We start from the raw sequence: 12542 nt of genomic DNA on the forward strand, positions 1-12542 counted from the left end.
AACAAGCATATTGATCTCTCACTGTGGGATCAATATGAAAGAATATCTGTAACCGCTGTGTCTGAGCCAGACTGCCGGTGTCTGATCAGAAATATCAGCTGGTTTAGCCCTGAGCAAATCTCAAAAACTCTCCCCTCCCCCTTATAAACTGTGCTCTCACCTGTGCTCCTCTTTCATGATTCTCTGACTGCAGTATTATGAGATGTCATATGGACTCAACATTGAAATGCACAAACAGGTAAGAATCTGAATACTTTGTCAGATTATTGTCTCCTCTCTGTGCAATACCGTATATACTGTAGGCCCTCACAAAATCTGCATAACTAGAAGAAATGAATAAATTAACACTTTACAATAAGGTTCCATTACTTAACATGAACTAAAAATTTACAATTGTTTTTTTTATTAACTAACATCAACAACGATTCATAAATGACTAAGCAAGTATGTTGTTAAATGTTTGTTCATGATACCTAATGCATTAACTAATGTTAACGAATGAAACCGTATTGTAAAGTGTTACCGAAATCAACATAATCCTGCATTTAAACACAGTCCTCAAAAATATCAATCTAATTTAAACTAGAAAATAATAATAATAATACAAATTGTAGGATTTTAAAAGGTGTAATGACACTATGATGATACAGGGGCTATAATTTACTATCCTGTATACCAGCGGTCACCAATCAGCGTGCCTTGTCAGAGTCCGAACCCCGGCCTGGTTCCATCTGGACTGTGAGATAATGACAACGGTTGTCTTAACATCTCTACAGTTTTAGTGAGAAGCGCATCAAAACAATGGAGCTATACACGGCATAAGCGCTCGGGGGCGGTCGGCACTATATCATCTTTTTCTCAAGCGCCGAACACGCTTCATTTCCTGCTCCGTGTGTTGCCTCTCTCCCTCGCTATATACATGAGGCGTCACATAAAGACTGATTAGGCTACGTAGATTTTAACAACAGCAGTGGAGACACGGTGAGCAGAAAAGAAGATGGAAACTGGCATATTTAGCTAAAGCACACTGCAGAAAATGTGAATAACTTAAAGTGAAACTATCTTCATCTTTCTGATAAATGACTCGGTTCAGCTAAAGCAGGATTGTGACAGGACAAGTTCTCGTGTCACATCTTTTCCCATCTGACTTTAGCTTTATTAATCAGCATGTTAAGTGCCTTTCATGACAAACAGTTTTTTGTTATAATTTTGTGAAAATAAACCAGAGATGTCATCATCTGTCATTATAATTCATAGAAATTATTATTATTAGTTAGCCTGGCTAGTATAGTTCTCTGCTTCTGATGATAAAGTCCCACAAAATATAAAAATGGTCTATTCAGACTTTTTAATTTCTCTCAGTGGTTTCACCTGAACCCCCATATAGTAGCCTATATGTTCTCAGTCAAGAGTACTACTATGTCCCACCCTTTGGCGGCGGAAATAAAGGTTCAGGGTCGGACATGTCTGTATGATGTGCTCGTGATGCACAACGCCCACGGCACCTGCATGTAACCTTTAAAATTGAGTGACAGTCGAATGTAACTCGAGGAAGATGCAATTTATAGATTTATATTATCTCGCCAACTTTATATGATGCCGTGTAAACATCGCCGATTCTGTCAATTAAACTGATTTGGGTTTAAGGGGTCTTTATATTCATGCAATACTGTCAATGAGAAGAGTTCAATTAAATGATAACCGTATTGTGAAACCTTGAACCATAAATGATGATGAAAGCCAAATTAAATGCAATGGATCAATATTTACAGAGTAATCTGTTATTTTGTGGAGAGGGGTTCAAAATAGCAATTTTCGCCTATGATTTTCAGGGCAAAACTACATGTAGTAAATAACCTTAGAAAAGTGGCAGCATCAATATTTTACTTATACACAGGGATAGGCTGGTCTGTTACCATACTTTTGTTAAAGTAAATTTCTCTTAGTATTTTTAGATATAAGAGGTCATTGTACTATAAAAACATATTGTAAGTTTAATCATTCAAAAATTACTCTCCACCCTGCAAAAACAACTAATTTTGAAATCTCCCCCCTTATGATGTAGAAGATAGACATCACTGTATGCTAAACAGAGCTGAAAGTACTATGCTCCTATTGTTAGCTCAATGCGTTGTCAGATTAGATATAATATTTAATAAATTATAGGGTTAGAGATATGTAGAACTTTGGCAATTTAAATTCTGCAGGCCCAGATTGTATGCAGTGTTTATGCATCCTAGTTATATGCTTATTTGTGCTTATGCAGCATCCTAAATTTAGTTGCTGCCCTCCATCAAACATTGTCAGCCTACATGGCCAAACTGTCTTTGTTCTTGTGCCTTTGTGCAAAATCAGCAAACTGCAAGAGCATTCCCAGCTGTCTCATTGCAGGTAAACCCAAGAGATATGTGTGTTTTGTCTGCAGGCGGAGATTGTGAAGAGATTGAATGGGATCTGTGCTCAGGTGTTGCCCTACCTGTCTCAAGAGGTCCGACTTTGTGATTTTATTTATTTATAGATACATTAAACTATAATGACATCATTAGTTTGATGCAATACATGTTCAATTGGTTTGTGCTCTGAAGATGGTTTTGTTTGTTTTGGATGTGGTAATTTCTACTTGGAGATAGTACGTGTTGTATTGTAAAACATGTGTAAAGATGTTAATAAGAGTGTGTGTGTGTGTGTGTGTGTGTGTAGCACCAACAGCAGGTCCTGGGGGCGATAGATCGAGCCAAACAGGTCACCCCTCCTGAAATGAACTCCATCATTAGGGTAAGCTATTTATTTTCATCTTAAAGGGTTAGTTCAGCTAAAAATGGCAATTCTGTCATCATTTACTCACCGTCATGTTCTTCTGGTGAATTCTGGAACGCAACAGAATTTAGCAGAATGTCAGAGACATACAGTATATTATCCAAAATTGACCAAAAATAAAAGTACTGTAAATGCACTAGAAAATTTGTCCATTTGACCTTTGAACTATATTGGGTTATTCCATGTCAAATCAACCAAATGTGTAACAACTAGAGATGCTCCTGACAAAAAATTGTAATCCTAGTATTGGGGCGGCTGTGGCTTTGGCCTCAGTTGGTAGAGCGGGTCGGCCACTAATCACAGGGTTGGTGGTTTGAATCCCAGCCCACACGACTCCACATGCCGAAGTGTCCTTGGGCAAGACACTGAACCCCAAGTTGCTCCCAATGGCAGGCTAGCACCTTACATAGCAGCTCTGCCGCCATTGGTGTGTGAATGGGTGAATGGAGTTACAGCGTAAAGCGCTTTGAATACCGTTAAGGCTTAAATAGGCGCTATATAAGTGCAGACCATTTACCATTGGCTTCCGTCCGATCTATTTTTAATTGCTGATCAGGTCTATATACTTGTGTGTCAGGCGTACGTTTTTGTCTCACTTCAGCTGCATCGTGTCTCGCTAGTTTTCGGCGTCTCTAGTCATGAAGAGTGTCAAGAAAAACCTTTCTCAAAGACCCAGCATTCTGTTGTGCTCCTTCCAGCTGTATTTGAATGTAAAAGTGCATTTGTCGAAGGCTTTGCTGCCTGCTTGTTAGTTTGATTAGGCATGTTGCCTGTACAGCTGGAGTGCTGACTGCCCCCTACTGTCACAAATTCATAAAAACTGGTTCTTTACAGAATGTAGTACAGGGACAGGGGCATGATTAATTGCGGGGCGGGGGTGGTTTAACTTGTTCTTATTCATATAATTAAGTGCATTAAATTGACAGCCCTGACAAATTTGTTCTGCAGACAAGCATCAAGTGGGCGATTATGGACCACACCCAAAAACGTATTCACACGCATGTTATAAAGGATTAAAACAATCAAATGTTTTTAATAATTTTTGTCACTAGCATCTCTATATGATACAAAGCATATTTTATGCTAATCAAACAGACCAATGGCATATGAAGTTTCAAAAAAGTAGGTTGTTCCAAAACAAAAATCTAAATGGAAGAAATCGTTTCTCACGGAAATGGAAATCCACATGAGGATTTAATTTGGGACGACTAAAGAATTCAGAGGAAAAAAGTTATTTGATTATTGCCCATATGGTTTTAGTGCCTACAGTTTGTTACATCATTTGTCTTTTTTAGACCTTTTTTGGATAAGAAAAACAAGCCTAATACCATGTGATCTATATTTGGTTTTCGACCATTGAAAATGGGTAAAATGTAGCAGTTTGTGCATGGAGCCACATTGAGAGCCCCATATCTCTGGGACCATATAGGGCCTTAAAAATTAAGAAAGGAGGAAAGGTTGTTCAAAACTGCTTTTCTCCAAAGCAACTTACAGTGCACTTATTACAGGGACAATCCCCCCCGGAGCAACCTGGAGTTAAGTGTCTTGCTCCAGGACACAATTGTTGTGGCTGTGGGGATCAAACCAGCAACCTTCTGCTTACCAGTTCAGTGATTTAGCCCACTACGCCACCACCACTCCATTTGGTGGAGATGAAGATTTTCAGCTAAAACCTTTACATTAGTTCTGTTTGTCACACAAAGATATTTTATGGCTTTAGAAGACTTGTAAAATAGCACACGTGTAGTATGGACTAATTTTATGGTACAACCAATGGGAAAGCCATTCCCATTTACTCTCATTGTACGAAAAAGAGAAGCCTGGACATTCAGCTAAACCTCTTAGTGTTCCACAGACGAAAGAAAATTATGCATTAGAGCGACATGAGGTTAAGTAAATGATGACAAAACGAAAAAGTAATTGGAGTATTTCAATCTGCAATACAGATCAAAATTAAGGCAAGGGTAAACGTTGTTTTCCCATGTCCAGCTATGTCTTGCACACAGTGCTGTGATGCAAATTTCATCATCAGCAAAGTATGTGGTGACTGTCTACGTGCAGCCCAGTTTTTCTAGACAGGCAGACAGTCCGCGTCTTTGCACGTCATCTGTATATGCGCTTGCCTTTGACTGTACTAAAGAGTCAGTCGTAGTGCGCATGTGCTCAACGCATCCGTATGCTCTCTTGGTCAAAAGAGAATACTTTGATAGGTTGAGCATCTAAGTGATCACGAGACAGAACTGAAGTATACTTTGGCCTCTAAAGCTAGGGTATAGTTTGTTTTTCCATGCATTTTTCCATCTCATGTGCACGGACAAGCGCTCAGCCTTTCAAAATATTATCTTTTGACCGTGAGCACTTAAACGCGTTAAACGCTTGCGCGTTAAGACTGAGTCTTCAGAACAGTCAATGGCAGGTGCGCGCGTGGATGACATGCAAAGAAACTATATTAGTTGTTAGATGGTCATTTTTTCAGTAACCGCATTACCTTAAGATTATTTGCCTGTATTAACACATAAGCCCCAACAATGTTGAGAACTGTGTGTGTGTGTGTGTGTGTGTGTGTGTGTGTGTGTGTGTGTGTGTGTGATCTGTATCTCTCTGTAACCTCCACCTTTGCACGTTCGCCTGTTTGTTTGTGTTATCGCAGCAGCAGCTTCAGGTTCACCAGCTTTCTCAGCTCCAGGGTTTGGCGTTACCCATGACCCCTCTGCCCCTGGGCTTGAACCAGCCCAACCTCTCCGCCGCCAACTCCGGGCTCCTGTCGCTGTCCAGCATCCTCGCATCACACGCGCACCTCGCCAAGGAGGACAAGAACTCTCGCGACGGGGCCGACGGCCACCGTGACGAAGATGGTGACAAATCTGACTAGCGTTTGTTGAGACTCTGATTCTGTGGTTTGAGTTCTGTAAGTATAGAGTGCAGAACAACCAGAGAAAGAGAGAGTTGTGAAGGAATCCAAACACACTACTCTCTACTCATTTGTCTCATACATGATTAAAGCCAATCTTTCCTCCTGAGTACTGCATTTTAAGTCTCATTCTTTTAGCTTTGTCATTAGCAACCACATTGCAATGCCCTAGCAACCAACTTTCTGGCTCTATAAGAGGTACAATGCATTTGTGGTGGCATAATGTTGATTACCACCAAAATTAGGTTTGACTCGTCCCTCTTTTTCTTAAAAAAAATAAATAATAATAATTGTTTCATTAAGGCACTTACAATGGAAGTGAATGGGGCCAATAAAATACTCACTGTTCCAAACGTATAGCCACAAGATGTTAATGATATGCGTGTAAACGTGATTTTAGTGTGATAAAATAACTTTCAACTTTTTCTGTGTAAAGTTAAAGCCAATTTCAAACTTCATCTCCATTACAACGTAAACACTAAATTGACTTTGAAAACGATGATTTAAACAAGTTTGCAGCTCAAATAATAGACGAGTTTTAACAGAAACATTAATGTAAGTGCTTTTATAAAATAAAAAGCTTCACATTTCTGCCTTTAAACCCTCCAAACATTGGCCCCATTCACTTCCATTGTAAGTGCCTCAACGTAACCTCCATTTTTGTTGTTTGTTTTGAAGATACGGAGGGATGAGTCAGTTTTTTTTATACATATTTTTTTGGGGGGGTATCAATGTAATGCAAAAACAAATGCTGTCCATTGAGCTTAACTCGTATTTAACCCAAAATATCCCTTTAAACATGCGACACGATGTTTGGCATATTTATCGTATAGTATAGTGCATACTATTCCACGTGCTAAAACAAAAAAAAAACAGTAAGCAGTTCACAGAATGTACTTTGTAGAATGCTAGTATTCCATTTTGAACGTAGCCAAGTTATAAAGACATGACTACCTATGGCTGTACATAAGCATTGGTGCATTGGGTATTTTCTAATTGTGTGTTTCTGGACATTCATGTCTCGTATGTGTCCTCGAATATCAGCGCGTGTCCCATGATTCCTTGTTTTTACTTGTTTTTCAGTTCGCCAGTGCTAATATATTCTAAGAAACGCTTGCAGTTTAAGTGTGGGTCGTATACATACTAAGATCTGATCTGGATTGTATACTGTCATTATAATCTTTAAATTAACTTCTTGTTTGATTTTTCGATTTTATCACTTGTTTTTATTTTAATATTTAGATTTATTTTTTTTGCTGTTTGCTTCACTGGATCTCAAAACCATTTTTCTAGTCATCCCAGATGTTTGTGAATTTATATCATCTGCTGAACTCAAATGACTGTTTTTAGAAGAATATTTCAGCTGTGTAGGTCCATACAATGCAAGTGGATGGTGATCAGACCTTTTGTGGCTCCAAAAATCACATAAGAGCAACAGAAAAATAGTCCAGGCGACTCCAGGCGGTGATTAATTCCCTATCTTCTGAAGCGATGTGATGGATGTGGGTGAGAAACATATTGCCCCCTACTGGGCCGGAGAAGATTGACAGAAATGGCTTAAATATTGATCCGTTTCTCACCCACACCTATCATGTCTGAACGCATGGATTTATCCGCTGGTGTCTTATGGTTTGCTCTATTTAAGTGGATTTTGGGTCTTCAAAATTTTGCCACCATTCTTTTGCATTATATGGACCTACAGAGTTGAGAGATCCTTCAAAACACCTTCATTTGTGTTCTGCTGAAGAAGGAAAGTCATACCCATCTGGGATGGCATGAGGGTGAGTAAATGATGAGAGAATTTTCATTTTTGGGTGAACTGTCCCTTTAAATAGGATGACAACAAAACACTACAGACAAACGAAAAGTGTGTTTGATTGGTGTGCTGTTGCGATGAGCCAGTTTATATACATATATAAATATATCAATATACATATAATTTTGTAAACTTTTTTGTATGTATAAAGCTACATTTATGTTGTATGTGTCCCAGAGGACATTCAGTGCAGTTTTGATTGTGAATGCTGTAATGTGCAGACATCTATAATCGTTTACATTATTAATGATTACCTTACTATTTGATTAGATGCACATTTACTGACTGGCCTCAACTAGCTATAGTTGCTAATGAATAAACCTTCTGTTAAGTAGCTCTGTCTTTGTTTTGGTCACCTAAACATCAGCTGAATGGGACTGGTTGACCCTAAAAAGTTACTTAAACAATTTTCAGTCAGGTGCAACTTGTGCATTTGATCATGATGTGATCATCTTTTTCTATATGTAGCCCCTCCTTCATGTGGTGACAGTACTTATAAAACATTTGCAACATTTTTAAGCTTTGTAGTAGTTATTTTTAAAGAGTGTGTGTGTGTGTTTGTGTTGTATGTAACAATGTACTTGATGGAAATGTATGTTGTTAGTGTTGATGAAAAAAGCTATTATAACTTAATTTAAAGAAAATTGTTGGAAGAAAAAGGCAAGGTTAAAATGTTTTACTTTTACTATACCTGAATGAGAGATTGAGCAGTAAGGAAGTATTTATCGTGCCTTACAAATAAACGATTCATTGGACCTTTATCAATTCTGCTGTTGTTGTTTTTTCACCGTTAAAACTAAAATGTTGTTCAGCAGTGGCACGCAAATCGCCAGACAGATATATTGCGTGGAAAAAAGCGGCATGAACATTCTTAAGAATGTCTTCTTTTGTGTTGTCCAGAAGAAAGTCAGACAGGTTTGTACCGTCATGAGGGTGAGTATGCTTTTCTTTCTTTTTTTGGTCAGGATGCAGTTTCCCTTCCCTCCTGCAGGTGGCACTGTCGACTTACAGTAATTGCACTGTGTGTTGCATAAATAAGAAATTAAATCCTTTGTTTGATGACATTAAGTGATGTATCAGCATTATTAAATTACGCATTTGCTTATAACCGACGAGGCAGGTTTTATGTACGTCATTTGTGTATAATAATGAGCAGGAATTACAAGTCATCGGTGTTTGTCATTTTCATGTGCACAGATCGAGTCCTCAGCGTGTGATCATTGCTGTAGAAACACACATTAACCTGCTGCAGCGGTAATTAGATTATCAATCATTTCACCACAGATCATAGATGTAATATACAATATATCCATACCTTCTGTATTACATGCATTATTTATGTGCACATTTTTTTTTTTCACTTAACCTTTAAAATTTTCTTTTTTGTATGTATTTGTATCATAATGTCATACGATGGCTTGTATATTACAAGCATCGTATGTTTGTTTTGCTTTTTCACTTTTACCTTTTTAAATCGTAGTTTTTACTAATTGCGTAATTAGTAGCTATTTTTTAAACGCCGCAAATAATAGATGTAATAAACAAGATATCACGTAAAGGCCATTACATGCATTGATGTGCACATTTTGTTTTTCTTAATTTTTATATTTTCTAATTGTCTTTTTTTTTTTTTTTAGTTAGTTAGTTTTTATCATTTTAAACAATAGATCATAGATGTAATTATATTTATATATATATATATATATTACATGCATTGTTTTTGCACATTTTATATTTATTCTAATCACTTTTACTTTTTCAAATTGTCATATTTTTTATTATTATTTGTACCTAGTATTTTTTTATTATTATTTTACACCATAGGTCATGTAATAAACAAGATATTCTGTAAATTACATTCATTATATGCACTTTTTTATATTGTATTTTTTATATATATATATATATATATATATATATATTTATTTATTTATTTATTTATTATTGGAATTATTTTTAAATAATATATATATTTTAGAGAGTTCATTAAAGGGATTTGCTCAAATATTGTTAAATGTTTAGACATTTAGTGTTGTGTATCCGGATTTCATATAGATCTGTTAAAAAAAAAAAAAAAAAAAAAATGACAATCCACCTTAAATTCGGTCTGTCTTTTTTCTCGTCGTCTTCTGCCCTATTGCATCCAATTAGAACTGCCTAAGCTCATTCTCTCTCTCTCTCTCTCTCTCTCTCTCTCTCTCTCTCTCTCTCTCTCTCTCTCTCTCTCTGTGTCTCTCTCTCGTGCATCTTGATGGAGACATGACTGATGGCAGAGCGCTCTGACATGATATTTCATTGAACACATTCAGGCGGTGTTCGCTCTCACTGTCTCTCACTTTTCATTCCCCTGTTTTACTTCCACCTCACTGCACCACTTCTCCCCCTCTTTCCTGATATCTCGCTTCAATGCTTTACTTCTCCTTCAATCTTATGTCAGCTATAGAGTTGCATGTCTGAATGTAGTTAATGAACAGGGGAAAAAAATGCATTTGGCCCTTTATTAATTTTCTATTATCATATTTTGCTTTTTTCATTCCTTTACTTAAATGTGTTTTACTCCATAACACATTGTTTTCAGATGTACTCTGTTTTGGAACAAACTTATTTAAACTATTTAAAATGAGTAATTTAGCTGAGCTGAGCATGTTAGGGCACCTGCATATTTAATTATGTAGGCCTGTTTAAGGTATTGGAGCTTATGTTGATAAACAGATGTTGTGTTTACAGTTCTGTTTAATTGCCATGGAGTTTTATTTGAACTCTGCCATTGAACCCACATTAATTGAATATTTTCACATAATTCTAATATTAACTCATACATGCGTATATATTCATGTTGTATGCAACCTGTAAAAGGGAATCATTATCTCATAAATAGTCACATATTTCAGCATGCTTCCTGATTGGCTCCGCTGTCATTTCCGACTCAAAACGCAAACGTCTACATTATCTATTATGCTGCAGTGACAGCGAAGTCCTGCTTCACTATTGGTCCAGATCAAAGTGAGTGTCATGACCCAACGTGGGCGCTCGAGTCACTCATTGGCCTTGGCGTTTATGTCATTAGCCAATGAGGGCGATGCTGGGCGCCCCGTCGTGGAAAGAGATGTTAAGGCTGCAATGTTTGTACAATATGTTCCGTGTTATGATATGAGCAGTTTGAACAGTGATCTGAGCATTTTGCTGCTGTTTACCCACATTCAAACAGTACTGTTAATTAAACAGTTGAGTTTAAAACACATAATTTATACCAAAACGATTCGCATTTTTACTCCGCTGTATCCTATTTACCTAATCCCTATCCCTACTCTTCATACCGCAAATGTAAGCGGTCGACCTTAAAAGCAGCTTTCGTTCTCCGCCTATTTAATGTCAACAATCACAATCATACAGTCAGTGTGGGCTCCACCGCACGTTGGCTGCAAATTGGCTCGCTGTCACAGACTGTAGAGTCCAATTCGTGAACAAGCGGCTCTGTTGAATCGGTTCTTTTCAGTGATTCGGTTGAACCGATTCGCCAAGCGTTTTGAACCCAGCAGTCTAACATTCTAAGATCGTTCTCTTAGTTTATTTCATAACCATAAACTAACGTTCCCAGAATGTTTCAGTTTTTTTTTTGTTTTGTTTTGTGATAACCTTATTCAAAACTAATACAGAAAGTTAGCAAAATATAATTTTTAGGTTTTATTTTTTAAACCACAAACAATGGTTTTTGGGGCAACAACCTAATTATAACTTGTATCAGAACGTTAGCTAATGTTTATTTATTTCTTTTGTATAACCATAAACAAACCTTGCCAGAATGGTAAATGGCCTGCACTTATATAATAATAATTAATAATTCCTTACATTTATATAGCGTTTTCTAGGCACTCAAAGCGCTTTACATAGTATAGGGGGACTCTCCTCAACCGCCACCAGTGTGCAGCATCCACCTGGATGATGCGACGGCAGCCATAGTGCGCCAGAACGCCCCCACACACCAGCTATTGGTGGAGAGGAGAGAGTAGAGTGATGTAGCCAATTCAGGATTATTAGGATGCCATGATAGATAGGGGCGAATGGGGGGAATTTGGCCAGGACACCTGGGGTACACACCTACTATTTACGAGAAGTGTCCTGGGATTTTTAATGACCACAGAGAGTCAGGAACTCAGTTTAACATCTCATCCGAAGGACGGTGCCTTTTTACAGTATAGTGACCCCATCACTATACTGGGGCATTAGGACCCACACAGACCATAGGGTGGGCACCCCCTGCTGGCCTCCCTAATACCACTTCCAGCAGCAACCTTGGTTTTCCCCAGGAGGTCTCCCATCCAGGTACTGGCCAGGCTCAACCCTGCTTTGCTTTAGTTGGCAACCAGTCAAGAGCTGCAGGGTGATATGGCTGCCAATATAGTGCCTTTTTAACCTTGGCGATATTCAAAGCGCTTGACACTGCGTCTCGCACGCATTCACACACCAATGATGGCAGAGCTGCTATGTAAGGCACTAGCCTACCATTGGGAGCAACTTGGGGTTCAGTGTCTTGCCCAAGGACACTTCGGCATGTGGAGTCATGTGGGCATTGAATCCAACCACCAACCCTGCGATTAGTGACCAACCCGCTCTACCACCTGAGCCACAGCTGCCCCTTATGTCTAGAATGTTGCAAGGCTTTTGTGACAAACTACCCTGATAGCACACCAGGGCCGGTCCAAGCCTTTATGGGGCCCTAAGCAGAATTTGATTTGGGTGGTCCCTCGGTGCCACCAATACGATTGACTATAGTCAATGCTTGATTATTCACACACTATAAATCTAACACGCCAATTATCAATTTAATTAGTTGTAGCTGTGTTGCTTACATCATACCAATGTCTGCCTGGCATGTTTTTACCCTTCTGCAGTGTTTAATTGTAACATTAGCAAACCCACAAGAGTGGTCAGCTGTTAATTTGCACTTTAATATTCAAAGTCTTACAGCACTAAGTCAAGTCAAGTGTTTTTTATTGG

The 12542-nt window shown here is 38.2% G+C and overlaps 1 protein-coding gene across 4 annotated transcripts in view; it reads left to right on the forward strand.

Annotated features, from left to right (window-relative positions):
- The window catches only part of LOC127644541 (TLE family member 5-like), a 30369-nt gene extending 22049 nt beyond the window's left edge, over positions 1–8320 (forward strand). For 2 of the 4 annotated variants that reach the window (XM_052127744.1, XM_052127743.1), the window contains 4 exons: positions 194–238; positions 2426–2488; positions 2701–2775; positions 5468–8320. In XM_052127744.1, the coding sequence (XP_051983704.1) occupies positions 194–238; positions 2426–2488; positions 2701–2775; positions 5468–5689 (405 nt within the window). In that variant the 3' untranslated portion in view covers positions 5690–8320. The remainder of the gene's footprint in view (positions 1–193; positions 239–2425; positions 2489–2700; positions 2776–5467) is intronic. The other 2 variants (XM_052127745.1, XM_052127747.1) reach the window with 2 other exon arrangements.
- Positions 8321–12542: the final 4222 nt, after the last annotated feature.

Source organism: Xyrauchen texanus, chromosome 6 (genome assembly GCF_025860055.1).
Source record: "Xyrauchen texanus isolate HMW12.3.18 chromosome 6, RBS_HiC_50CHRs, whole genome shotgun sequence".
Classification (NCBI taxonomy): domain Eukaryota; kingdom Metazoa; phylum Chordata; class Actinopteri; order Cypriniformes; family Catostomidae; genus Xyrauchen; species Xyrauchen texanus.